This window comes from Megachile rotundata, chromosome 11 (assembly GCF_050947335.1).
Source record: "Megachile rotundata isolate GNS110a chromosome 11, iyMegRotu1, whole genome shotgun sequence".
Classification (NCBI taxonomy): Eukaryota; Metazoa; Arthropoda; class Insecta; order Hymenoptera; family Megachilidae; genus Megachile; species Megachile rotundata.
The window spans coordinates 6,036,384-6,059,988 of record NC_134993.1 but is presented as its reverse complement, the minus strand read 5'-3'; the positions used below and the strand labels follow the sequence as shown (position 1 = coordinate 6,059,988).

The 23,605-nt window shown below is 33.6% G+C and overlaps 3 protein-coding genes and 1 long non-coding RNA gene across 8 annotated transcripts in view; 1 reads left to right on the top strand and 3 right to left on the bottom strand.

Annotated features, from left to right (window-relative positions):
- LOC143265368 (uncharacterized) overlaps positions 1-23,605 on the bottom strand; it is a 253,696-nt gene that overhangs the window by 137,364 nt on the left and 92,727 nt on the right. The gene's annotated exons all lie outside the window — the stretch shown is intronic.
- LOC143265450 (uncharacterized) lies at positions 1,120-3,188 on the bottom strand. 3 transcript variants are annotated; one of them, XR_013040037.1, is made up of 6 exons: positions 2,976-3,187; positions 2,862-2,903; positions 2,691-2,771; positions 2,527-2,612; positions 2,288-2,378; positions 1,963-2,183 (listed from the first exon to the last, which is right to left on the bottom strand). It is a non-coding gene; the product is annotated as an uncharacterized LOC143265450 (long non-coding RNA). The 3 variants fall into 3 exon arrangements; XR_013040038.1 differs by lacking the exon at positions 1,963-2,183 and having other exon boundaries at positions 2,284-2,378; positions 2,976-3,188; XR_013040039.1 differs by lacking the exons at positions 2,527-2,612; positions 2,691-2,771; positions 2,862-2,903; positions 2,976-3,187 and adding an exon at positions 1,120-1,803 and having other exon boundaries at positions 2,094-2,183; positions 2,288-2,380.
- LOC105662846 (uncharacterized) lies at positions 3,060-5,138 on the bottom strand. Of its 2 annotated transcripts, XM_012288421.2 has the most exons (6): positions 4,895-5,138; positions 4,147-4,752; positions 3,995-4,057; positions 3,719-3,922; positions 3,279-3,591; positions 3,060-3,198 (listed from the first exon to the last, which is right to left on the bottom strand). In XM_012288421.2, exons 2-5 carry the CDS (start codon positions 4,681-4,683, stop codon positions 3,355-3,357), a joined length of 1,041 nt encoding a protein of 346 aa, XP_012143811.1. In that variant the 5' UTR covers positions 4,684-4,752; positions 4,895-5,138; the 3' UTR covers positions 3,060-3,198; positions 3,279-3,354. The 2 variants fall into 2 exon arrangements, with proteins under 2 accessions (XP_012143811.1, XP_012143810.1); XM_012288420.2 differs by having other exon boundaries at positions 4,147-5,138.
- LOC105662963 (uncharacterized) lies at positions 6,619-22,123 on the top strand. Of its 2 annotated transcripts, none has more exons than XM_076537693.1 (4): positions 6,619-7,921; positions 8,011-8,309; positions 8,410-8,670; positions 18,969-22,123. In XM_076537693.1, the coding sequence occupies exons 1-2, from the start codon at positions 7,418-7,420 to the stop codon at positions 8,086-8,088; spliced, it is 582 nt and encodes a 193-aa protein (XP_076393808.1). In that variant the 5' UTR covers positions 6,619-7,417; the 3' UTR covers positions 8,089-8,309; positions 8,410-8,670; positions 18,969-22,123. Both variants share the same exon structure in this region, with proteins under 2 accessions (XP_076393808.1, XP_076393809.1).

The following is a 23,605-nucleotide window of genomic DNA, read 5'->3' as shown; positions in this document are numbered from 1 at the left end:
TCGTTGGCGCGGGCACTAGGTATGGAACATCATAAGACAACTGCGTACCATCCGCAGGCCAACGGAGCGGTGGAGCGGTTCCATCGTCAGCTGAAAGCAGCTATCAGCTGTCATGCCGACAGCGATTGGGTGGATATCCTGCCTATCGTGTTACTCGGAATACGAGCAGTCATTAAAGAAGACGCTAAAGCGTCTGTAGCAGAATTGGTCTACGGCGAACCCTTACGTTTGCCGGGAGATATGATTCAAGGGGACAATACCCAGGAGCACTCACGTTTCGTAGAATGCTTCAGGAATCACATGAAGTCGTTTCGACCGGTCAAGGTCGGAGAACACGGAAGAAAAAGTGTATTTATTTTTAAGGACTTGAATACGGCGTCGCACGTAATGGTGCGACGCGATGCAGTAAAAAAACCGTTGCAACCGCCGTACGACGGACCGTATTCTGTAGTTAGTCGCGGGGATAAGACATTTGTCGTACGTATTGGCGGGCGAGATGTAACAGTATCGATAGACAGATTAAAACCAGCGTTTGTACTGGCAGAAGTCAATTCTGGATTAGGAGCTAAGTTAGAAGTTAAGTTAGAGGATAAGTTAGAAGATAAGTTAGGACATAAGCTACTTTGTAAGGAAAAACCTAAGAAGTCTGTGCGTTTTAACTTAAACGTATAAAACATCACCGAAGGCATACCAAAGATTTTGTATGTAACGCCGTTTTTGGCGAGGGGGGTGGTGTAGGGGACAAATAGTTCCCGGTGTGGCGCTGGTATAGCAAGCCTAAAGCTTAGGGCTTGTACTCATGCGTCTCGCAGGTTGGTACGACGCCAACGGCGGGAGACGCCATGGAAGTCCAGTCGTAATAAAGATCTCGTACACAACGGCACGTGTAGTCACTATCCTTTCCCTACAATCCCATGGCGTCTCCCGCCGTTGGCGTCATACCAACCTACGAGAGGCATGAGTACAAGCCCTAAGGTTTAGTCTTGCGATACCAGCGCCACACTAGGAACTATGTGTGCCCAACACGAATAAACTGTTAAATGAATGTTTCTTTTTACAATAAAAATGAACACACTAATGAACTCTTAAATACTTTATGAACAAGAATAATAGAACTTTATTTAATTATAACTCAAGATTATTATTATAAACGTCGATGACGCGTACCACAGCAAAACGCCTCTTAATCGTGACCGTACGACATATTTGCAAATCCGAAATTCATTTGTTCTTTGCAAACGATCTTGCGTCCGATCTTGCAGCGCTGCACACACACACACACACACACATACTCTCGCGTAGTACACAAAATTACATATATATCAATATAAACTATTAAACAAACAATATTAAGCGAGTAATTAATTAGTTGATTATATGTTCGTTTATTATCGGTACAGCTAATTATGCGTGGATAAGAAGGATGGGATAAAATATCCATAGAAGAAACTAAAAAGTTAGTAAATTCGATGTATAATTGTTTGCGAAATGTGACAAAAAATAAAAATGGTAACTCCATTTATGGTTTTCCACCTAAATCGGCAGTAGAAAGAATTGATCAACAATAGGTATGCAGATTATAGTATAGGTATGTATATATTTATGATCTTATTGGAATTCAAAGTTAATTTGTTAACTAGAGAGATAATTATTATACAATGAATGCAATAGATAAAAAGAATGCTTTCATTTGGATAGTATGAATTATTTATTATTGTTTTAAAACATAAATGTGACCACATGGTAATACTATCGTGGAGACGTCAACCTTACAGCAGCAAATCTTTTGTACAGACTTTTCTCCTAATTAATAACATACAAAAAGAATAAATCGAAATTAAACGGCTGCATAATATACTTATTATAATGTACATTTGTGAAATTTAATTTTAAATTGATAAACAACAAAATAAAATGATATTGTGTTGTATATAGTATAGTAAAAATAAGTTAAAAAATATACCTTCCATTAAATTCTGTTCATTAATTTGACTACCACTTGCACAAACATCAGTATTTAAAAAACAATTTTAATTAATAAATTAGTATCAAAAAATTTAAACATTGTCTGAAAATGTTTTATCGTATTATACCTTCTATCGTATTATCTTCACTTATACGTAATTTGTGTAAAGCCTTTGTGCAAATACTGCTGGTTTTGTCAATGGAAGTTGGAGCATCACCTAAAACGCATAACTACACATTAAATAAGGCCCTAATAAAATTTACTAACTTTGTAATACCTAATCGAAATATTAATAAGATAGATCGATGATCAGAACTTTACCTTCCATTGTTTTTTTTTTTTTTGTCACCATTTTGTAAATGTGAAGGAGACTCACTTTCATTAGAACCATGTATTATAAAAAGGTCAGTTCCTAAAAAAATGATATGCATAAATTATTAATCGTTAACCGTAGCAACACTACAAACAACTTAATATAATTCAAAATTTTTCTAGTATTTTACTAACAATTCGCTTGAAGCAAGAAGAAAGGAAAAATTAATATGTACGACATAACGTACCTTCTACAGAATTATATGTACATATTCCTTCACTTTCTGTACCATACATGTATTAATACTAGCCAACGATATTGTTAGAACATCATCTATAAAAGATAGTATATGGTAATTGTTGTGTTGAATAGTAAATATAATTATTGACTAGAATAATTAGAAACACGAACCATCGTTATTGATATCATTGACTGATGTACTCTCTACTTGAACAGGGTCTTCATTAGGGATGTAATGAGGCAATCTATTCTCTGAAAATGATTAATAAATCACTGAAATTCGTTAAAATTGAATGAAAATTTTTAACAGTGTTCATGTTAGTTTTGGGACAGAATTATTACCTATACTAAACGTTTCATCAATCGCATTATATTCAACGCAGTCTGAAAGCAAATTAAAAAAATATTACTTGAAGTGAAAGTTGTACGCTGCATCATTGAAATATGGAAACATACCTCTTAGTAACAAATTGTCAATATATTGCTGTTGCTCATAGTCTTTATTGAACATGTTTAAAAATTGTTCCACTGATAAAATCCCAGACTAAATTCTCTGGAGCTAACCTAATTTTAGCATTCTTCTCTCTATTCACTCGAGTACGAATTCGCGTGATTTTTAAATTTTTGATCAAACGTTCGTAATTAATAGTTTCATCTTTAATTAGTTTTGATAAATTATCTGTAAAACAATTTTAGAAAAATGTTAATACACAATGAAATAAAAACAATTACACAAATGACAAAAGCGTAAAAACCAGCCTAAAAAATCCATAAATCTGGTCGCGTTGTTTGGAATCGTTGTGATAGAGTATTATGGAAGGATTCAACAATATTGTTAGTCCTCACTGCAGAGCCATATACGCTGACCTTTGAAGCAATAGGTAGCGACACATTGCGTAGATACACCATAAACATTTGGGAAGGTGGCAGCGGACCGATCAGCGACTAACTGTATTTGATTCAATGCTTGTGGAAACATATCGGGTGGAGCTAAGGGCATTGTCATTGCCATTGAGAGAATCACGTCTTGTGCTCCTTCTAATCCTAACTTTCTCCATTTTCTTAATAGAGCCTAAACAGTAAGAAACGGACCATTCAACTCTTCGATGAGCGCTTTAATGAGGTAAGTTATGGAAAAAAACGCTTTGGCAACGTTAACTATTATATTAACTTATATTATATTAACTATTATACCGTACCTGATTAAAATGGAACCAACAGCCATGTATAATGACTGCAGGGAATTGTACTTGTATCCCTTCCATAGCAGCTTTTTCATAATCGCACATGACAATTTCTAAATTGTCTTGCAATCGTGGAGCAAGAGACACTATCTTTTGCCATATTGCTTTATACATTGATGAGGTACGGCACTCACATAAAGCAAAAATAGTAGCGATTTCCTGTAAATTGACATTAGTTTTTAGTGTGATAGTATGAGATAACTTTAACAAAAACTATCAATAGTGGTATACCGTGTCAGTGTACCGTATATGTACAGTATACAGCTGATGAAAAACAGGCATTTGTGGCACAACCTGTCAAGAGATTAGAAGTGATAAAAATTAAACAACTTTCTTTACCTTAAAAATATTAACATTATAAGTTGTTTGCCTTAAATACTTACGGAAAAGGTACCATCCATGTAAATTTCGTTGGCATTTTCTAATGCACTTAGTAGTACAATGTTTGAAAAAATCAGGGCATATTTACTTTCATTTGAAATTGCACATCCCTTATAAATGTCTTTCAAGACATTGTAATTTTCAAGCATTTCATGCGCACTCTGTACAGTTTTAGGAAGTGGTGGTCGAGATTTTACCTTTTCTCTGAACATAATAGATTTCATATTATTGTATGAAATATATGCTGCTGCATCAGGATTTGTACGACAAATATTATCAAAAATCTCCTTATTATTTATGCAAGGATTTTCTCTACATTCCTTTAACATCATCGACTTCAATTTTAACACTTCTGCACATTGTGGATTATTAGGGTGTGTGTGGTTTTTGGATAAAAAATTGTTCATTTCTTTGAAGGAGTGTAGCTGTACACTTGTGGGTTTGGCGCGCACAACAGCGGTAAATGTTGGGATTCTTGGTATCTGCGTTATAAGAATATCCTCCATAAACATATATGAATGTATTTTTTCTCTTCCCATTAAAAATTTCCATTTTATATACGTGTAGGTATTGGATTCACTCGTTGGTAGAATATTGAATATGAAATTCTATATTTAAAATTATTAATTTGTCACAGAAAATAATCGTACTTTATCAAGATTAACTTATAATTATACTATCGGCGCCGCGTGTTGAAACTGAACAATCGCATGCGATTGAAAAAATTGAAAGTAGTAATAAAACACTAACAATACGTGAGAGGTTGCCTTGTTTATTCCCCTGGACTGGTCACTTCTTATCGGTAGTACAGTAAATATTCGATATGTGCACAAATGATCTGTACGATATGTGCACCAAAGTTATCCCCACCACTGGGGGGAAGACCCCTTCAGACGCTGCGAAGTTCGATCGTCGAGAAATGTAACATGATCCGGGGTCGGGTATATCCGTGAAGCAATACATACACAAATATAAAACTTTTTTATTTTTTATTTTTTCGAGATCCAACTTTTACCAATAGATTCTTTATATTTTTCTGATTAAAAGAAGACCAAACACGACATAATTCGGACTATATTTACTGGTTTAATTGACGATAAAAGTTTCTCACGTCGAAGAGGATAGCGAGTCAAAAAGAAAGAGACGCTACGATCGTGGCAGTCGGCAAAGGTCAAAAGTCTGTTCGATTGTTTACAATACTTGAGCATTGCTAATTTTTTTATTTTTCATCCATTTCTTTATATAAATTTCTCCATCATATTCGCGACATTTTCTTGATTAAAATGAGACCAAACACGACGTAATTTGAGTTATATTTACTTACAATATCTTATTAGAGTAAAGTCATCGATGTACGCGTAACATTTGAAATTACAAGTAAATATGGCTCGAAGTACGTCGTGTTTGGTCTCATTTTTAACCGACTTCGAAAAAGGAGGAGGTTACTCAATTCGATCAGTATATTTTTTTTTTTTTTTTTTTTTTTTTTTATTATTATTTTTATTTTCTATGTGTGCCCGCCTATTACGCCTAGCTGGATGCACCGATCGGAACGAAACCTTTTGCATCTGGTAGGTTCTGACTCCCCATTGGTACCATTATCAAAAAATTTTTCATTTTTCAGTTGCAAAGTGTTGTTATTGCAAAAAAACCGGCAACTTTTGAAATAAACTTTTCTCGATTTTAGTGCGCTTTTAATATCTTATCACGGACATGATTCTGAACAATTTTGTTCATATAAAAATTTCGCGGAAAGCTTTAGTTTTCGAGATATTAGCGAAAAATTATTGAAAAGTTTTGAAATCAACTTTGGACGATTTTAATGTCCTTTTAATATGTTATCAGGGGCACGATTCTGAACAACTTTTTCCTTATTCACAATTAAGGGGAAGCTTTAGTTTTCGAGTTATTAGCGAAAAACTATTGTTACTAATATATTGAATTCCACGTATGCCTCCGTGTCTCTGGTGGTATATGAGTCAACATGCAGTCGCCGATTTTCTACTGTTTCTACAAACACGTCTTGCCGGCCGATAAAAAGTGTGAAATAAAATAATTTTTAGAAAAAAAAATACGCCGACTTCGAAATGCACTAAAAAGTATAAAATAATTTCTATTTCCTAATGAAGTAATTTCTATTTCATTCAATCATACAATTACGTAACAGATATGAATGAAACCTATTTACTCGTTAGGTATTATATTAAATACATTTCAACCTTTTCGGAGGCGGCGCAAAATTAAATAACATATTCAAAATAATCTTTTAATTTTTCGCCGCCTCCGAAAAGGTTGAAATGTATTTAATATAATACCTAACGAGTAAATAGGTTTCATTCATATCTGTTACGTAATTGTATGATTGAATGAAATAGAAATTACTTCATTAGGAAATAGAAATTATTTTATACTTTTTAGTGCATTTCGAAGTCGGCGTATTTTTTTTTCTAAAAATTATTTTATAATGAGAAAAATGTTACAAATATGATGAAAAAAATTACACAAAAAAAAAAAAAAGTTTTATTCTTGCATTAGGAGTGTCCTTCTGGTAGGTCACTCTTTGTTTACGTTCAGTCTCTTTCGCTCGAAATGTAGGAACTGTACGATATCTGCACCAGTTCCGTCCCGAGAATGGTGCACATATCGAACATGTACTATACATAGTCTAAATCATTTAGTGTTTAGTCTTATTTTAATCAGAAAAATATGAAGAATCTATTAGTACAAGTTGGATAACGAAAAAATGGAAAATAAAGAAGTTTTACTCTTGCATTAGTATTATCCCTCACTATGTTTCCGTCTGTTTACATTCGGTATCCTTCGCTCGCTGTCCTTTTCTACGTTCGGCAAAACATCAATCAATGTAGGAACTGTACTATATCTGCACCAGTTCAGACCCGAGAATGGTGCACATATCGAATATTTACTGTATTTACCCTTGAACGTACATTTTTCGCAATAGATTTTATAAGAGAAAATTTATTTTTATAATTTATATTTATGTAAGTACTTAAGATTAATTCAAATTTAAGATACCATTGTCATTCAATGTTTTCGAATACACGAACTTCAAAATTTGTAAAAGTAGGCTTCAACAATTATTTTTTATTTGTTAATGATGCAATCACTGGTGTAATATTTTTTCAATATTTTTTTCTATCATTTTGTTTATTTTATATTATTAATGATTGTGATATATCCTTCACAGACATAAGGTATAAAATAAAATGGAGATTTTAAGAGGCAAGCGAAAAAATAGTTTTGTATGCATTTATGAAGGGTATTCTTATAATAAAGATTCTAAAAACCCTAAAATTTATCGCTGCTCTAGTCGTCAGACCTAACAGTGTACAGGAACAGTGGTTCAAAAAGGTGAACAATTTTTTATCCAAAAACCACACACACCCTAATAATCCACAATGTGCAGAAGTGTTAAAATTGAAGTCGATGATGTTAAAGGAATGTAGAGAAAATCCTTGCATAAATAATAAGGAGATTTTTGATAATATTTGTCGTACAAATCCTGATGCAGCAGCATATATTTCATACAATAATATGAAATCTATTATGTTCAGAGAAAAGGTAAAATCTCGACCACCACTTCCTAAAACTGTACAGAGTGCGCATGAAATGCTTGAAAATTACAATGTCTTGAAAGACATTTATAAGGGATGTGCAATTTCAAATGAAAGTAAATATGCCCTGATTTTTTCAAACATTGTACTACTAAGTGCATTAGAAAATGCCAACGAAATTTACATGGATGGTACCTTTTCCGTAAGTATTTAAGGCAAACAACTTATAATGTTAATATTTTTAAGGTAGAGAAAGTTGTTTAATTTTTATCACTTCTAATCTCTTGACAGGTTGTGCCACAAATGCCTGTTTTTCATCAGCTGTATACTGTACATATACGGTACACTGACACGGTATACCACTATTGATAGTTTTTGTTAAAGTTATCTCATACTATCACACTAAAAACTAATGTCAATTTACAGGAAATCGCAATAAAGCAATATGGCAAAAGATAGTGTCTCTTGCTCCACGATTGCAAGACAATTTAGAAATTGTCATGTGCGATTATGAAAAAGCTGCTATGGAAAAGATACAAGTACAATTCCCCGCAGTCACCATACATGGCTGTTGGTTCCATTTTAATCAGGTATGGTATAATAGTTAACATTGCCAAAGTGTTTTTTTCCATAACTTACCTCATTAAAGCGCTCAGCGAAGAGTTGAATGGTCCTTTTCTTACTGTTTAGGCTCTATTAAGAAAATGGAGAAAGTTAGGATTAGAAGGAGCACAAGACGAGATTCTCTCAATGGCAATGACAATGCCTTTAGCTCCACCCGACATGTTTCCACAAGCATTGAATCAAATACAGTTAGTCGCTGATCGGTCCGCTGCCACCTTCCCAAATGTGCTTCAGTTTATGGTGTATCTACGCAATGTGTAGAATCTTTTCACAGTGCTGTGATCAGGAAATTAAAGATTGTTCATCCAAATTTCTGGTTATTCATAGGTATACATATTATTATCATTTATCTTGTTAATTAATGTTTACTATATCAAATAGAATGAATACACGATGCAAGATTGAAAGTAAGAAAATTATATTAGGTGTACAAATGAATAATCCAAATTATTTTAAGCTGTTATAAAATTCATGCATTTGGTGGGATATCAAGGGCGTGCTTTACTATGAGTTGTTAGAACCAGGTGAAACAGTTACTGCAGATTGCTACCAGCGACAATTAACACGTTCGTCGCCGCGTCACCCAGATTTGGGTGACGGGTATGCTTCCGTGGGGGTCCCGTCACCCAAATATGGGTGACGCTCTTCTTATTCAAGTTAATAAGACTTTCAGTTGGATTTTTAAAAGGAATTTAATGGAATAAACACTGAAATATAAATATAGGATATACAACATAAAAATATACATATTATACTATACTTTTTACTAATTTATATTTAGGATAATATATTACATTATACTATGTCGCATGGTGTTCGTTGAAACATTTTAAACACATTTGAGGTGATTTTGGATAATTGGAACAATAGGTCGTGGTTTTTTTCACATTTTTTTTTTGCTTCTTGGCGTTCAGCAGTTTGCCTCCTCTTCTGATAACATAGGGCGCAAATCCTTCTTATAGGCTTGCCCTGCTGACTTGTACGGATCTCTAATATATGAGGCACGTTCCTTATTTTATTTCTATTATAATCGAGCGTAGCATTTTCCGGGGACAACCATTCGGTAAAGAGAAGCTCCCGAAATTTTCGTATTTCTATTTTTTTATTTGTAGCTCTCTGATATACGATGTGAGCATTTACTATGCTTGTTCCTAAAAGCAAATGTAGTGCTAATTTCCGATACCACTTAATACTTTTCCGTATCATTGTGGCATATGACACCATCTGGTCGCTCCTGTCGATGCCAGTTTTTCCATTATTATATGCCAGTACCGCCAAAGGTTTCTGTTTAGAAGGGCGTCCGCAATGAGTAGATTCCGGGGTTGAAGCCATAATAGGTGCATGTTTTGTTGATAACATCCTAACATCGCGAACATCCTTCCACTTTAGCACCACAATACCGTTGTCATCTTCTTTTGCTATCATTTCACCTCTCTTCAATGTGTATGACATTACAAAACGTGGCATAAATTTTTTGTTGTACCGGACAGTCCCAACGACATGAGTCTTGAATTTTAAAAATTTGACTGCTAATTCGTAACTTGTATAAAAGTTATCGACAAACAAAGTTCGTCCTTCATTTATCAATTTATCTGCGAGTTCAATGCAGACGTCTTCGGCTATGCCAACTTGCTTTCTTCCGCTGGTATCTCTGCCAGAATAAATTTTCGCGGACCATGTATACCCTTCGGTGGAGCACAATTTGAAAAGCTTTATTCCATATTTATGAGATTTTGTTGGTATATATTGTCTGAATATCAATCGCCCCCCTCCAAGGAACCATTGTTTCGTCGATTACAATATCTTCACCTGGTGAAAACACTTTTTGATAATTGTCTGTCAATAGATTTAGAAGTGGCAAAACTTTTCCCAGTCTGCTACCCTCTTCTATCGTTTCGTTATTTGCAAAATCCAAGTTTGCTAAAAGTAATTCAAAACGATTACGGGACATCTTGCTGCGAGGAAACGGAAAGCTATACATGTAGATAGGATCCATTGACCAACATTTAACGAGCGGTGTCTGTACTAGACCCATCCAAATTAGCAGTCCTATAAATTTTCTAATTTCTGCAGAAGTGGTAGGTTTCCACCTGTTCAGTCGAGCATGCTCAGTCATTTTTAACCGACTTCGAAAAAGGAGGAGGTTACTCAATTCGATCAGTATATTTTTTTTTTTTTTTTTTTTTTATTATTATTTTTATTTTCTATGTGTGCCCGCCTATTACGCCTAGCTGTATGCACCGATCGGAACGAAACCTTTTGCATCTGGTAGGTTCTGACTCCCCATTGGTACCATTATCAAAAAATTTTTCATTTTTCAATTGCAAAGTGTTGTTATTGCAAAAAAACCGGCAACTTTTGAAATAAACTTTTCTCGATTTTAGTGCGCTTTTAATATCTTATCACGGACATGATTCTGAACAATTTTGTTCATATAAAAATTTCGCGGAAAGCTTTAGTTTTCGAGATATTAGCGAAAAATTGTTGAAAAGTTTTGAAATCAACTTTGGACGATTTTAATGTCCTTTTAATATGTTATCAGGGGCACGATTCTGAACAAGTTTTTCCTTATCCGCAATTAAGGGGAAGCTTTAGTTTTCGAGTTATTAGCGAAAAACTATTGTTACTAATACAGTATTCACTCCGTAAATGTTACTTTTGCCGGTCTCGATTGTACATTTACGGTAGAGGTCCTACATTCTTTGTAGTGTGCCGAACGTAGAAAGAGACAGCCATGCAAAAGACAAAGAGGGATAGAGTTTCGAGCGTTCGGCAAACATGAAGGACTCGTGCGTGTTCTGTCTTAAATTTAAAAATTAAAATTCTTTATTTTTGGTTTTTCGTCAATGAAACTTTTACCATCGTATTTGTCTCGTTTTTCTGATTAAAATGACACCAAACACGATATGATTACGATCGTAATTACTTATGTAACAAGCCATAAAAGTTTGGGATGTAACATTTACGGTAGAGGTGCGAATTCCTTCTAAAGGCTTGCTATACAAGTAATTATGATTTTAATTATACCGTGTTTGGTACCATTTTAATCAGAAAAACGAGACGAATACGATAATCAAAGCTTCATTGATGAAACTCCAAAAATAAAGAATTTTGATTTTTGAATTTAAAAGGCAGAAGACGCACGAGTGTTTCATATTTGCCGAACGCGTCAATCTTCTGCTTTTCTTTCTTTTCCATTCGCCGTCCTCTTTTACGTTAAAAACTTTAATCACTCGTTACACACACAATTGTTAACGTAATTATATCATGTTTGGTGTCATTTTAATCAGGAAATCTAGACAAATACAACAGTAAAAGTTTCATGAAAAAATAGTAAGAAATAAGAAAGTTACAATCTTTTCCTTTGCTTGCATTAGTTGTGTCTCACCGATATTCGATCCTCGTCGTTTCGGCGACCGATCGTGTTTCATTCTTGACTGATTTCGAGGGGGATCCCCCAGTAGTGGGGATGCAATTTTAACATTTACGGTAGAGATCTTTTTAATATTTACAGAGTGAATACTGTATATTGAATTCTACGTATGCCTCCGTGCCTCTGGTGGTGTATGAGTCAACATGCAATCGCCGATTTTATTTACCAATTTTACAACAATTAATAAAAAAAAAAAATTGAAAAACGAATATCCATGTTGTCTTTTACTTAATTATGTTCATGGCATTTACGCGGACAAAAAAAAAGCCCGGAAGAACTGTCTCACAGTATCCTATAAAATTCTCCCCATTCCACTAAAAAGCGTGAAATAAAATAATTTTAAGAAAAAAAATACACCGACTTCGAAATGCACTAAAAAGTATAAAATAATTTCTATTTCATTCAATCATACAATTACGTCACAGATATGAATGAAACCTATTTACTCGTTAGGTAGTGTATTAAATACATTTCAACCTTTTCGGAGGCGGCGCAAAATTAAATAACATATTCAAAATAATCTTTTAATTTTGCGCCGCCTCCGAAAAGGTTGAAATGTATTTAATACTGTTAAATTATTAATAAATTTAGCATATAGCGACATCTTACAGTATTAGAAATGATGTGCGATGTTAGTAACAGAATAATTGAATATTAGAAACAGAATAATTGAATATTGTACTTCCGTCTTGTCGTTATGAAAATGTAAGCGTTCGTGATGTTTTATTTGAAGTAAAAGTAATCCCTGTTTAAATGGTTAATCTTTAAGTTAAAATGTTTGTTGTTTGTGTTTTATATTAAATAATTTGTTCGTGTTCAAAAGTGTATTATTAGTTTTGTTATTTTCCATAATTCTGATTATTTAACATGGTAGCAGAGCGTGGTTAATTTGAGAAAATCAGTTTATGGAAAAAGTGATAGAAAAGTTAAAAAGAACGAAGTGAAGAAAATAAAGACTTAATAAAAGAAAGAAAAATTGAAACATTGAATTAATTGAATAAAGTGCTTGAAGAAAACGCACAAGAAACAAGACGAGTCAATATGGCAGACGAATTCAAAATAACGTTACCAATTTTCGATGGAAAAGATTATAATACATGGAAGAAGAGAATTATGGTATTTTTGAAGATGAAAAAGTGTGATGAAATTATTAAACGAGAAAGAACCGAGATGGATAATGTAGCCGTGTGGAATGAATTTGATCTGAAAACGATGAATTATATATATAGTGCATTATCAAATAGACAAATGGAACTTGTTAACGATGAATTAACAAGTTATGGAATAATCAAGAAATTAGACAGAATTTATTTGCGTGAATCAACTTCATTGCAGATTTGTATAAGAAATAAATTAGATAAAATTAGGTTAAAAGATTATACTGAAACAAGTGAATTCTATGGTGAATTTGAAAAATTAATAATTGAATTGAAAAATGCCGGTGCTGTGGTAACTGAAAAAGAAAAAGTGAATTATATGTTGAGAACATTGCCAAGTTCATTGAGTCATATTGGAGACTTAGTTGATGTTTTACCTGAAGGAGATAGAACTGTAGATTACATAATTAATAAAATTAAAATATATGAAGATAGAGAAAAGGATGAAAATCAAAATTCAGCAAATAGAAATGGAAACTCAAACGTGTTTAGAAGTGAGGTGAAAAGAGACAGAACGTGTTATAAATGTGGTAAATCGGGACATGTTCAGTACGAGTGTATGAGTCAAGGCAGCATTGGAAGTTACTGGAAAGGTTCGAGGGGAAGTTGGCAGCAGCAAGGGCGAGGAGGCGCACGTTATCATCCTCAACAGCCGCGAGATGGATACAGTCTGAACAGAGGCAGCGGCGGCAGTTTCAGAGGAGACGGTGGCAGTTTCAGAGGAGATGGTGGCAATTTCAGAGGAGACGGCTACAGTCTGAACAGAGGTAGCGGCAATTTCAGAGGACGAGGCACTGGTCAACGAGGAAGAGGCTGTCAACAACGGCAAGATCGTCAATATGCAAATCGAGGAAAGATAAGTTTCGTAACCGAGGTTGAGAAAAAAATAGCTTACAATGTTGAGGTAAACGAATCTGTAAATAAATTAGAATGGGTTCTGGATAGCGGTTGTACAGATCATATTATAAATGAAGATAAATATTTTGTAAGAGTCAATCATTTGAATAATCCGATAAGTGTTAAAGTTGGAGATGGTCGCATAGTTAAAGCAACAAGTGTAGGAGATATTGTAACTAAGTTTGTGACAAATTTTAATGAAACAGAAATTGAGTTAAAAGATGTATTTTTTGTGAAAGAAATGGATAGGAATTTAATGAGTTTTGGAAAAATCGCGAACAAAGTCAAGATTGTTTCAATGGGAAGTACTTCAAAGATTTACACGAGAGAAAATAATTTGATAGCAGTAGCGAATAAAGTCAATAATTTATATAAGATAAATACTGTTTTTGAAAGTAAGCAAAATTATATAACTGAAAAAGTGAATCATGGTATGACTTTGAAAGAAAAATATCATAGGATATTAGGACATGTTAACTTTAAGTATTTGGACATTTTGAGTCAGAATAATTTAGTCGAGGGATTACCGAGTAATTTGGAAAGTGAGTTTTTAAAGTGTGGTACTTGCGTACAAAATAAAATGATTAATACGAGTTTTGAAAACAATAGACGTAGAGCAAGGAATATAGGAGAAATTATTCATGCTGATGTAAATGGACCGCATAGTATAATGGGTTTTAAAGGGGAAAAATATTTTTTAATTTTAATAGATGACTATAGTAAAGCGGCTAAAGTATATCCTATTCGAGAAAAGAATGAAGTTTATGATTGTTTTGTAACGTATGTGAATCAATTAGAAAATTTAGTTGGGAATCGAGTAAAACGATTAAGATGTGATAACGGTAGAGAATTTTTAAATACAGACATGTATATTTTTGCCAATGAAAAAGGAATTTACATTGAACCGTGTCCTCCGTATGTCCATGAATTAAACGGGACTGCGGAAAGATATAATAGATCAGTAATGAATACTGCGCGTTGTTTATTATCTGAGGCGAAAATTAATGTTAGATATTGGCCAGAGATAATTAAAACAGCTGTATATTTAAAGAATAGAACATTAGCAAATACAATTGAGAAAAAGACACCGTATGAAATTATAATGGGAATAAAACCAGATATTAGTAATTTGAAAATATACGGAAGTAAAGTTTTTGTAAGAGTTCCAGAAGTTAAAAGGAAAAGTAAATGGGATAGAAAAGCGGAGTTAGGAATTCTAGTCGGATATGAGGAAGTAGGTTATAGAGTTTTGATTAATAATAGAGTAATTATTGCTAAACATGTTGATATTGTTGAAGAAAATGTAAATTTGGTAGATTTTAAAGACAATGATGAAATTAATGAAAATGGGTTACTTGAAAATGAAATTAATCAGGAATGTAAAGAAGGAATTGTAGAAAATGAAAAGAATGATTCTGATGAAAAAGAAATGAATGGAACCGATGAGCATGTAGAGATTATACCTATGACTAGTGTTAAAGATGTAACATTACCTAGACGGTCAGAGAGGAAGAGAATACCTGTAAACAGATACGGAAATCCCATAACAAATTTTATTTATGTAAATTATGTAAATGTGGATAATCCGGAAAATTATAATGAAGCGATAAACAGTAATGATAGTCAGAAATGGGTAGACGCGATGAATAGAGAAATTGAATGTTTAAAGAAAAATGATACGTGGGAATTAGTTGATAGACCAAAAGATACAAAAATATTAGATTTAAAATGGGTTTACACAAAAAAATCCGATGAAAAATTTAAAGCTAGAATTGTTGTAAGAGGGTTTCAGCAAAAAGAAATACTTGAGGATATTTACTCACCGGTTGCAAGAACACAAACTTTAAAAATATTATTAAGCTATTGTGTACAGGAAGGGTTATTGATAAATCAAATGGATGTAGAAACAGCTTTTTTAAATGGAAAAATTAAATCAGAAGTATATGTAAAGCAACCTCAAGGTTATGATGATGATACCGGTAGAGTGTGTAAATTAATTAAGTCTTTGTACGGATTGCGTGAAAGTTCACGAGCGTGGTATGAATGTCTAGATGAGTATTTAAGGGAATTACAATTTAAACGTAGTAAAATTGATTATTGTTTATATTATATGGAAGATAATAATGAGAACGTTTATTTGATAATATTTGTAGATGATTTGTTAATTTGTAGTAAAAATGAAAAACTAATAGAATTTATTAAAAAGAAATTAGCTATTAAGTTTCGAATGAAAGATATGGGCCAAATAGAAACATACTTAGGAATAAATATTAAATATAATTATGAGAAAAATTCTATGACATTAGACCAAGAAAAATATATAGAATCACTAGCGAGAAAATATGGGATTGAAAATGCAAAATTATATGCTACCCCAATGGAGCAAAATTTGAAATGTGAACCTGCTTTATCAATATCAGAAGATATTAAATATAGGAACTTAATTGGAGCATTACTATATATAAGTTCTAGTACTCGACCAGATATTTGCTATTGTGTGAATTACTTAAGTAGATTTCAAAATTGTTATGATCAAAGTCATTATAAGTACGCTTTAAGAATATTGAAATATTTATATTATACTAAAAACTTAAAATTAAGATTCGATAGAAATCTAAATACTGATGTACTAGATTGTTGTGTTGATGCTGATTGGGCAGGGGATATTATTGATAGGAAATCTACAACTGGATATCTTATAAGAATGTATGGTAATACTATTTTTTGGAAATCAAAAAAACAAGACATTGTAACGAAATCATCGACAGAAGCAGAGTATGTTGCATTGTCTGTATGTGTGAGTGAATTGAAATTAATTAGAGATTTATTAAGTGATTTTGGAATTGAAATACAAAATCCAATCCGAATTTTTGAAGATAATGCTGGCGCGATATGCATAAGTAAATATGGAAACTTTACGAGAAACTCAAAGTATATAGAAACGCATTATCATTATGTTAATGAAAATTATGTAAAAGGATTAATTGAAGTGGTTAAGATAGATTCGGAAGAAAATCCAGCAGATATCTTCACTAAGTCATTAGGACGAATTAAATTTGAAAAATTTAGAGAGGTTCTTAAAGTGTATTAGAATATAAAAGAAAAATTAAATGGAAATTACGAATTATTACAAAATGCTAAATTTAAGGAGGCGTGTTAAATTATTAATAAATTTAGCATATAGCGACATCTTACAGTATTAGAAATGATGTGCGATGTTAGTAACAGAATAATTGAATATTAGAAACAGAATAATTGAATATTGTACTTCCGTCTTGTCGTTATGAAAATGTAAGCGTTCGTGATGTTTTATTTGAAGTAAAAGTAATCCCTGTTTAAATGGTTAATCTTTAAGTTAAAATGTTTGTTGTTTGTGTTTTATATTAAATAATTTGTTCGTGTTCAAAAGTGTATTATTAGTTTTGTTATTTTCCATAATTCTGATTATTTAACAAATACACTACCTAACGAGTAAATAGGTTTCATTCATATCTGTGACGTAATTGTATGATTGAATGAAATAGAAATTATTTTATACTTTTTAGTGCATTTCGAAGTCGGTGTATTTTTTTTCTTAAAATTATTTTATTTGTTGATGCAATTTTTGTTCTGCATATTTATTAGGCTCTGTGACTAAAAGGCTTATCACTTTTTCGTCTAAGAATAGCGAAAGCACTTCACTTGCGCTAATATCAGACGGTAAATCCATCAGAAGCCCACTTTTTCCAGTGAACGTAAACGTCTGTTGCCTGTTAGCAAATTCGTTCCACTGGATATTGTCCAATGGATCATCCACAGAGTTCAGCTCCTCTTCTTCGTCTAGAGCAAGTTCTTCCAACATGTCGTCAAGGTCTTCATTTGCGTATGATTCCTCCGTATCGGAGTTTGAACTCGATGAAATTCTATTTATCACTTTTCTTCTACAATTTACTATTTCGTCATCACTACTCTCCTCACTTCCAATTATATTTTTACCGGGTCTAATAAACATTTTGAGGATAAAAAGGTCACCGACGTGCGTCTCCAAAAAAGTACGCTTCTTGACTAAATGAAGGAGACTTGCAGAAAAGTCACACGTGCGTCTCAAAAAAAGTATATGGTTCTCGACTAAAATGAGATAACTGTAATAAGATCCGTTGTCATGGTCACCGAGGCATCTATAGCTGCGATGCGTGCGTTAACTAGAGTATTATTGGTAGTAGTGTAGTGTAGTAGTATACAATAAGTCGAGTAGAATATAAGGAGGTGGGACACTAACAACTTTGGCGCTCCAACTTTGGCGCTCCGACTTTGGCGCTCCAACAGTCGGATTTGGGCCCCGCGAGAAATTTAACCGAATCGCGCTAGGCGACGAACGTGTTAATCTGCTTGAGTCAAGCATTGGAAAGAAAACGACCGTATACTGGCAAAAGAGAACGACCAGTGAAACTGTTGCACGACAACGCGAGGCCACACATTGCTTCCAATACAAAAGATGTCATAATGAGTCTTGGATGGGATGTTTTGCAGCACCCGGCATATTCACCGGACACTGCTCCGTCAGATTATCACCTATTCGGGTCGATGCAACACGCCTTATCTGATATGCACTTCCAATCAGTGGACGAGATCCGAAAATGCCTTGACGACTTCACCGCGTCTAAAGACGTAACATTCTTCCGAGATGGAATTCATCAGCTACCAGAAAGATGGCTTAAAGTTATAGAAAGAAATGGCGACTACATTGATTGAACAAATCAATTTAGTAACTTTTAAAATAAACCTTGAATGAAGCAGAAAAATTGGATTATTCATTTGTATACCTAATATATAAAATATGTGGAAAAGCAAGTTTCATTAGAAAAATAAAATTTCTTCATTTCTGAAATATTATACAAAATATTATATTGCGATGAAAAAGCTGGGTTTCTCGAGTCTTTTCTATCATAATGTTACATGAAAGTACGTTATGGATTATGAAAACGTACATTTTTCACTTTATTTGATGAACATACATCTGTCATTTTTACTCCGTTCCATGTTTTAATTTGTAAATTTGCAATCGTAATTTAATTTTAACGATGACTAATCTTTTGTGTGTTGGTTAGATTAGTAATATTCTACTCAAAGTTTTAAACAAATATTTCCGTGTGTTCCAGATACGTATGTACATAGTAGGTGTTTGCCGTTTTCTGCCGGCGGTTCCCCTTAATATGATTATATGGTATAGATTTATAAGCAACGCCACCCAAGTAAATGTTGATCATCATAATTGTAACATTGGCGCGAGTAAGCAACTGATTTTGAAACTACTGATTATGTTATAAATACGTAAAATTTACTTGTCGAAATTTGTATTACGATTGGTACATTAAAGAACGTGACGACGAAAATAAAGTTGTAACATTTCACAGCGGCATGTATACACGTGTACTGTGTGCGATACACAAGCAACAATACAATACAAAGCAACACACAAAAATGGATCATCAGTCTATATATCCTTGTAAATTTTTGTACTACTAACTAATTTAAATTTAATAATCTTATTATATAACATCATATCTAAACAAAAATGTAACAGAAACCAATGTATGGAATAAGCATTAGATGAATCAGCTTCTAATGCATTTAACCAATTTAATAATTGAAACACCTTTTTGGTTTATTATACAAGAAGTCTCTGACCTGAAAAATTTTTCTAAATACTTAAAACATATAGCAATGATTCTATTGTAATGATAGATCTGGAAACTCGCTAGATTTTATATTGTAAACAAATGTATGTCGATGTCTATTTCTAATCATTTTAGCTACATGAACTTTATGTGGTTCTTTATTTTTGATTACAGATAATTTAACAAAACTAATTGCAGATCAAGAAACAAATTATAAAAGATTATTGAATAATGAAAAAATAAGGAGTATACGAAGACGCACAAATATGGCAAAGAATAACAAAATAAGAACAGCACAAGATAATTTAATGTCTGGAACACTGCCATTAGATCACTTTTTCATTTATTTAATTTTGTTCCGTAATGTCCGCATATAGCTGAGAGTCTTCGTGGAAACATTAAATATCGCGCTAACGGCCATATCGAGAAGAATTCGCGAATCACAAATCTCATCGCGAACGAGGCAACGCGCATTACCGATCCTTTTCATGCGTAATTGTAGTTACTATTCGCGGTCCTTGTTCTCCTGCGTACCTGCGCTCTATATCGATTAGGATCTGTCGCGCATCCCCGTTTTTGCTGATCGATGTCGATAGATCGCCCCGTCGTTCTTCTTGTTCCGGCTCTTGGAGAAGTCACACGCACCCGAGTTATTTTCCAATTCGAATTCCGCGAAATTGTGATAATCCGCCGAGCTATTACCATTATTTAGAGACATCGAATATCAATAAAATTAACGGAACGTCGTGCCCGCGATAATTTCCGTGTTGTGCCGTTAATTCGTTTAAATCACCGTTGCCGTCGCCATAACACGTGGCGAGACTCTCAGCCTTTATTTCGACCGGTATCTCGTGCTTTCACGGTCGGACCTTGGTCGCTGCGAAAATTCGGTAATATCGTCGCGTCAAGATTTCCATCGCGTTCGGAGCTAACGCAGAGTTCCGCCCAAGATTTCCGTCGCGTTCGCGAGCAGCGACCCGATCAAGGGCAAGATTTCCGTGCGTTTCCGTCGTAGTTTCGTTTACCGGTCGATGTGTGACCTTTTGTACGATTAGTTTAAAATTTGAATTGTGAAACCATAAATAGTGACTGTGACTGTTTTTTAACCGACTTCGAAAAAGGAGGAGGTTACTCAATTCGATCAGTATATTTTTTTTTTTTTTTTTTTATTATTATTATTATTTTTATTTTCTATGTGTGCCCGCCTATTACGCCTAGCTGGATGCACCGATCGGAACGAAACCTTTTGCATCTGGTAGGTTCTGACTCCCCATTGGTACCATTATCAAAAAATTTTTCATTTTTCAATTGCAAAGTGTTATTATTGCAAAAAACCGGCAACTTTTGAAATAAACTTTTCTCGATTTTAGTGCGCTTTTAATATCTTATCACGGACATGATTCTGAACAGTTTTGTTCATATAAAAATTTCGCGGAAAGCTTTAGTTTTCGAGATATTAGCGAAAAATTGTTGAAAAGTTTTGAAATCAACTTTGGACGATTTTAATGTCCTTTTAATATGTTATCAGGGGCACGATTCTGAACAAGTTTTTCCTTATCCGCAATTAAGGGGAAGCTTTAGTTTTCGAGTTATTAGCGAAAAACTATTGTTACTAATACAGTATTCACTCCGTAAATGTTACTTCTGCCGGTCTCGATTGTACATTTACGGTAGAGGTCCTACTACATTCTTTGTAGTGTGCCGAACGTAGAAAGAGACAGCCATACAAAAGACAAAGAGGGATAGAGTTTCGAGCGTTCGGCAAACATGAAAGACTGCGTGTTGTGTCTTTTAAATTTAAAAATTAAAATTCTTTATTTTTGGTTTTTCGTCAATGGAACTTTTACCATCGTATTTGTCTCGTTTTTCTGATTAAAATGACACCAAACACGATATGATTACGATCGTAATTACTTATGTAACAAGCCATAAAAGTTTGGGATGTAACATTTACGGTAGAGGTGCGAATTCCTTCTAAAGGCTTGCTATACAAGTAATTATGATTTTAATTATACCGTGTTTGGTACCATTTTAATCTTAATCAGAAAAACAAGACGAATACGATAATCAAAGCTTCATTGATGAAACCCCAAAAATAAAGAATTTTTATTTTTTAATTTAAAAGACAGAAGACGCACGAGTGTTTCACGTTTGCCGAACGCGTCAACCTTCTGCTTCTCTTTCTTTCCTATTCGCCGTCCTCTTTTATGTTAAAAACTTTAATCACTCGTTACACACACAATTGTTAACGTAATTATATCATGTTTGGTGTCATTTTAATCAGGAAATCTAGACAAATACAACAGTAAAAGTTTCATGAAAAAATAGTAAGAAATAAGAAAGTTACAATCTTTTCCTTTGCTTGCATTAGTTGTGTCTCACCGATATTCGATCCTCATCGTTTCGGCGACCGATCGTGTTTCATTCTTGACTGATTTCGAGGGGGATCCCCCAGTAGTGGGGATACAATTTTAACATTTACGGTAGAGATCTTTTTAACATTTACGGAGTGAATACTGTATATTGAATTCTACGTATGCCTCCGTGCCTCTGGTGGTGTATGAGTCAACATGCAATCGCCGATTTTATTTACCAATTTTACAACAATTAATAAAAAAAAAAAATTGAAAAACGAATATCCATGTTGTCTTTTACTTAATTATGTTCATGGCATTTACGCGGACAAAAAAAAAGCCCGGAAGAACTGTCTCACAGTATCCTATAAAATTCTCCCCATTCACCGACTTCGAAATGCACTAAAAAGTATAAAATAATTTCTATTTCATTCAATCATACAATTACGTCACAGATATGAATGAAACCTATTTACTCGTTAGGTAGTGTATTAAATACATTTCAACCTTTTCGGAGGCGGCGCAAAATTAAAAGATTTTCTTGAACATGTCAACCTTTAGACAGCCGAACATAGGCAAAGCTTGTATAGCTATTTTTTTTCTATATATATATATATAATCTATATATATATATATATAAACTATATATATATAATCGATTCCTCAATTCGGATACTTTATAATGGGAATATGGCGTATCGTTAAACATACATATCTATGAATAATCGTGCACGCGTTTTCATTCGGTCCGTTTACCGGTCGTGCTTATGTTGTGCAATTATTAGAAAGAGACAGTGAAATAAATTGAGAGTTCATTGACCCTGCCAGGATATCAGCTGTTGATACTCTGATCGGTGGATCTACCCGGTGACATAAATATTTTTTATCGAAGCTAGTTTTTTCATGAATCAATGGGTAAGTTTTATTTAAGTTGTTTCCGTATTTTTAAAATTATACGTACGCAGCAATTGATTCATTTCACTTCAATGAGGTACTGCATTAGATATTTTATTCCAATTTTATCCCATTTCGTAGGGAAGGTACTCATTCGTTTTGAAACGTGAATTTATTCATTTGCTTCATTAGATTAATCGACAGAATGAATTTTCGTGAATTTATTCTTTTTCCTTTTTGAAGGCTTAAAATAAATACAAGATACTTGGTCTGGGTAAACAACAACTAATTGGTTTATCTCCCATTCACGAATTACGAAGAACTTAATATTATTTTTAACTTCTTAATTCATTATTCAATTTAACTTTCACCTAATAGCTTCCTATTATACCGACGATATACCGACGTTATACCGACGTTATACCGACGGTATCGATACGTTTGTTCACGACGACGATCGGCCGTCATATTCGAAGCTGTCGCTCACACTTTCGCGCGCCCGGTCTATGCACGCTCTCATTGGTCAGTGTTTTTTGCTAATAATTCGAAAATGGAGCCTCAACCAATATTTTGGCAAAGGAAAAAGTTGTTCAGAATCGCCCCACCTACCACCCCTTTTCGGGTCCTACACTAATTGCGGGACACCCTGTATATGTGTTATACCTATATTGCCCCAAAGCAGTCAAAATGAATCAAAGTTTCAGTCTTTCTAGTGTTAATTTCCAATACGCCATACCACAATCAACTGGTTATTGGCAGCAACGTTTACTGAGGTATTTTTAATTTTGCGCCGCCTCCGAAAAGGTTGAAATGTATTTAATATACTACCTAACGAGTAAATAGGTTTCATTCATATCTGTGACGTAATTG

What these genes read in the sequence shown, in the direction of transcription:
- LOC105662846 (XM_012288420.2), bottom strand. Translation starts at nt 4,683, where the DNA reads ATGGGAAGAGAAAAAATACATTCATATATGTTTATGGAGGATATTCTT. An exon ending in ATATACGGTACACTGACACG is followed by an intron (nt 3,923 to 3,994) that starts GTATACCACTAT and finishes GTCAATTTACAG; the next exon opens with GAAATCGCTACTATTTTTGC. An exon ending in GTTGGTTCCATTTTAATCAG is followed by an intron (nt 3,592 to 3,718) that starts GTACGGTATAAT and finishes CTTACTGTTTAG; the next exon opens with GCTCTATTAAGAAAATGGAG.
- LOC105662963 (XM_076537693.1), top strand. Translation starts at nt 7,418, where the DNA reads ATGAAGGGTATTCTTATAATAAAGATTCTAAAAACCCTAAAATTTATC. An exon ending in ACATGGATGGTACCTTTTCC is followed by an intron (nt 7,922 to 8,010) that starts GTAAGTATTTAA and finishes ATCTCTTGACAG; the next exon opens with GTTGTGCCACAAATGCCTGT.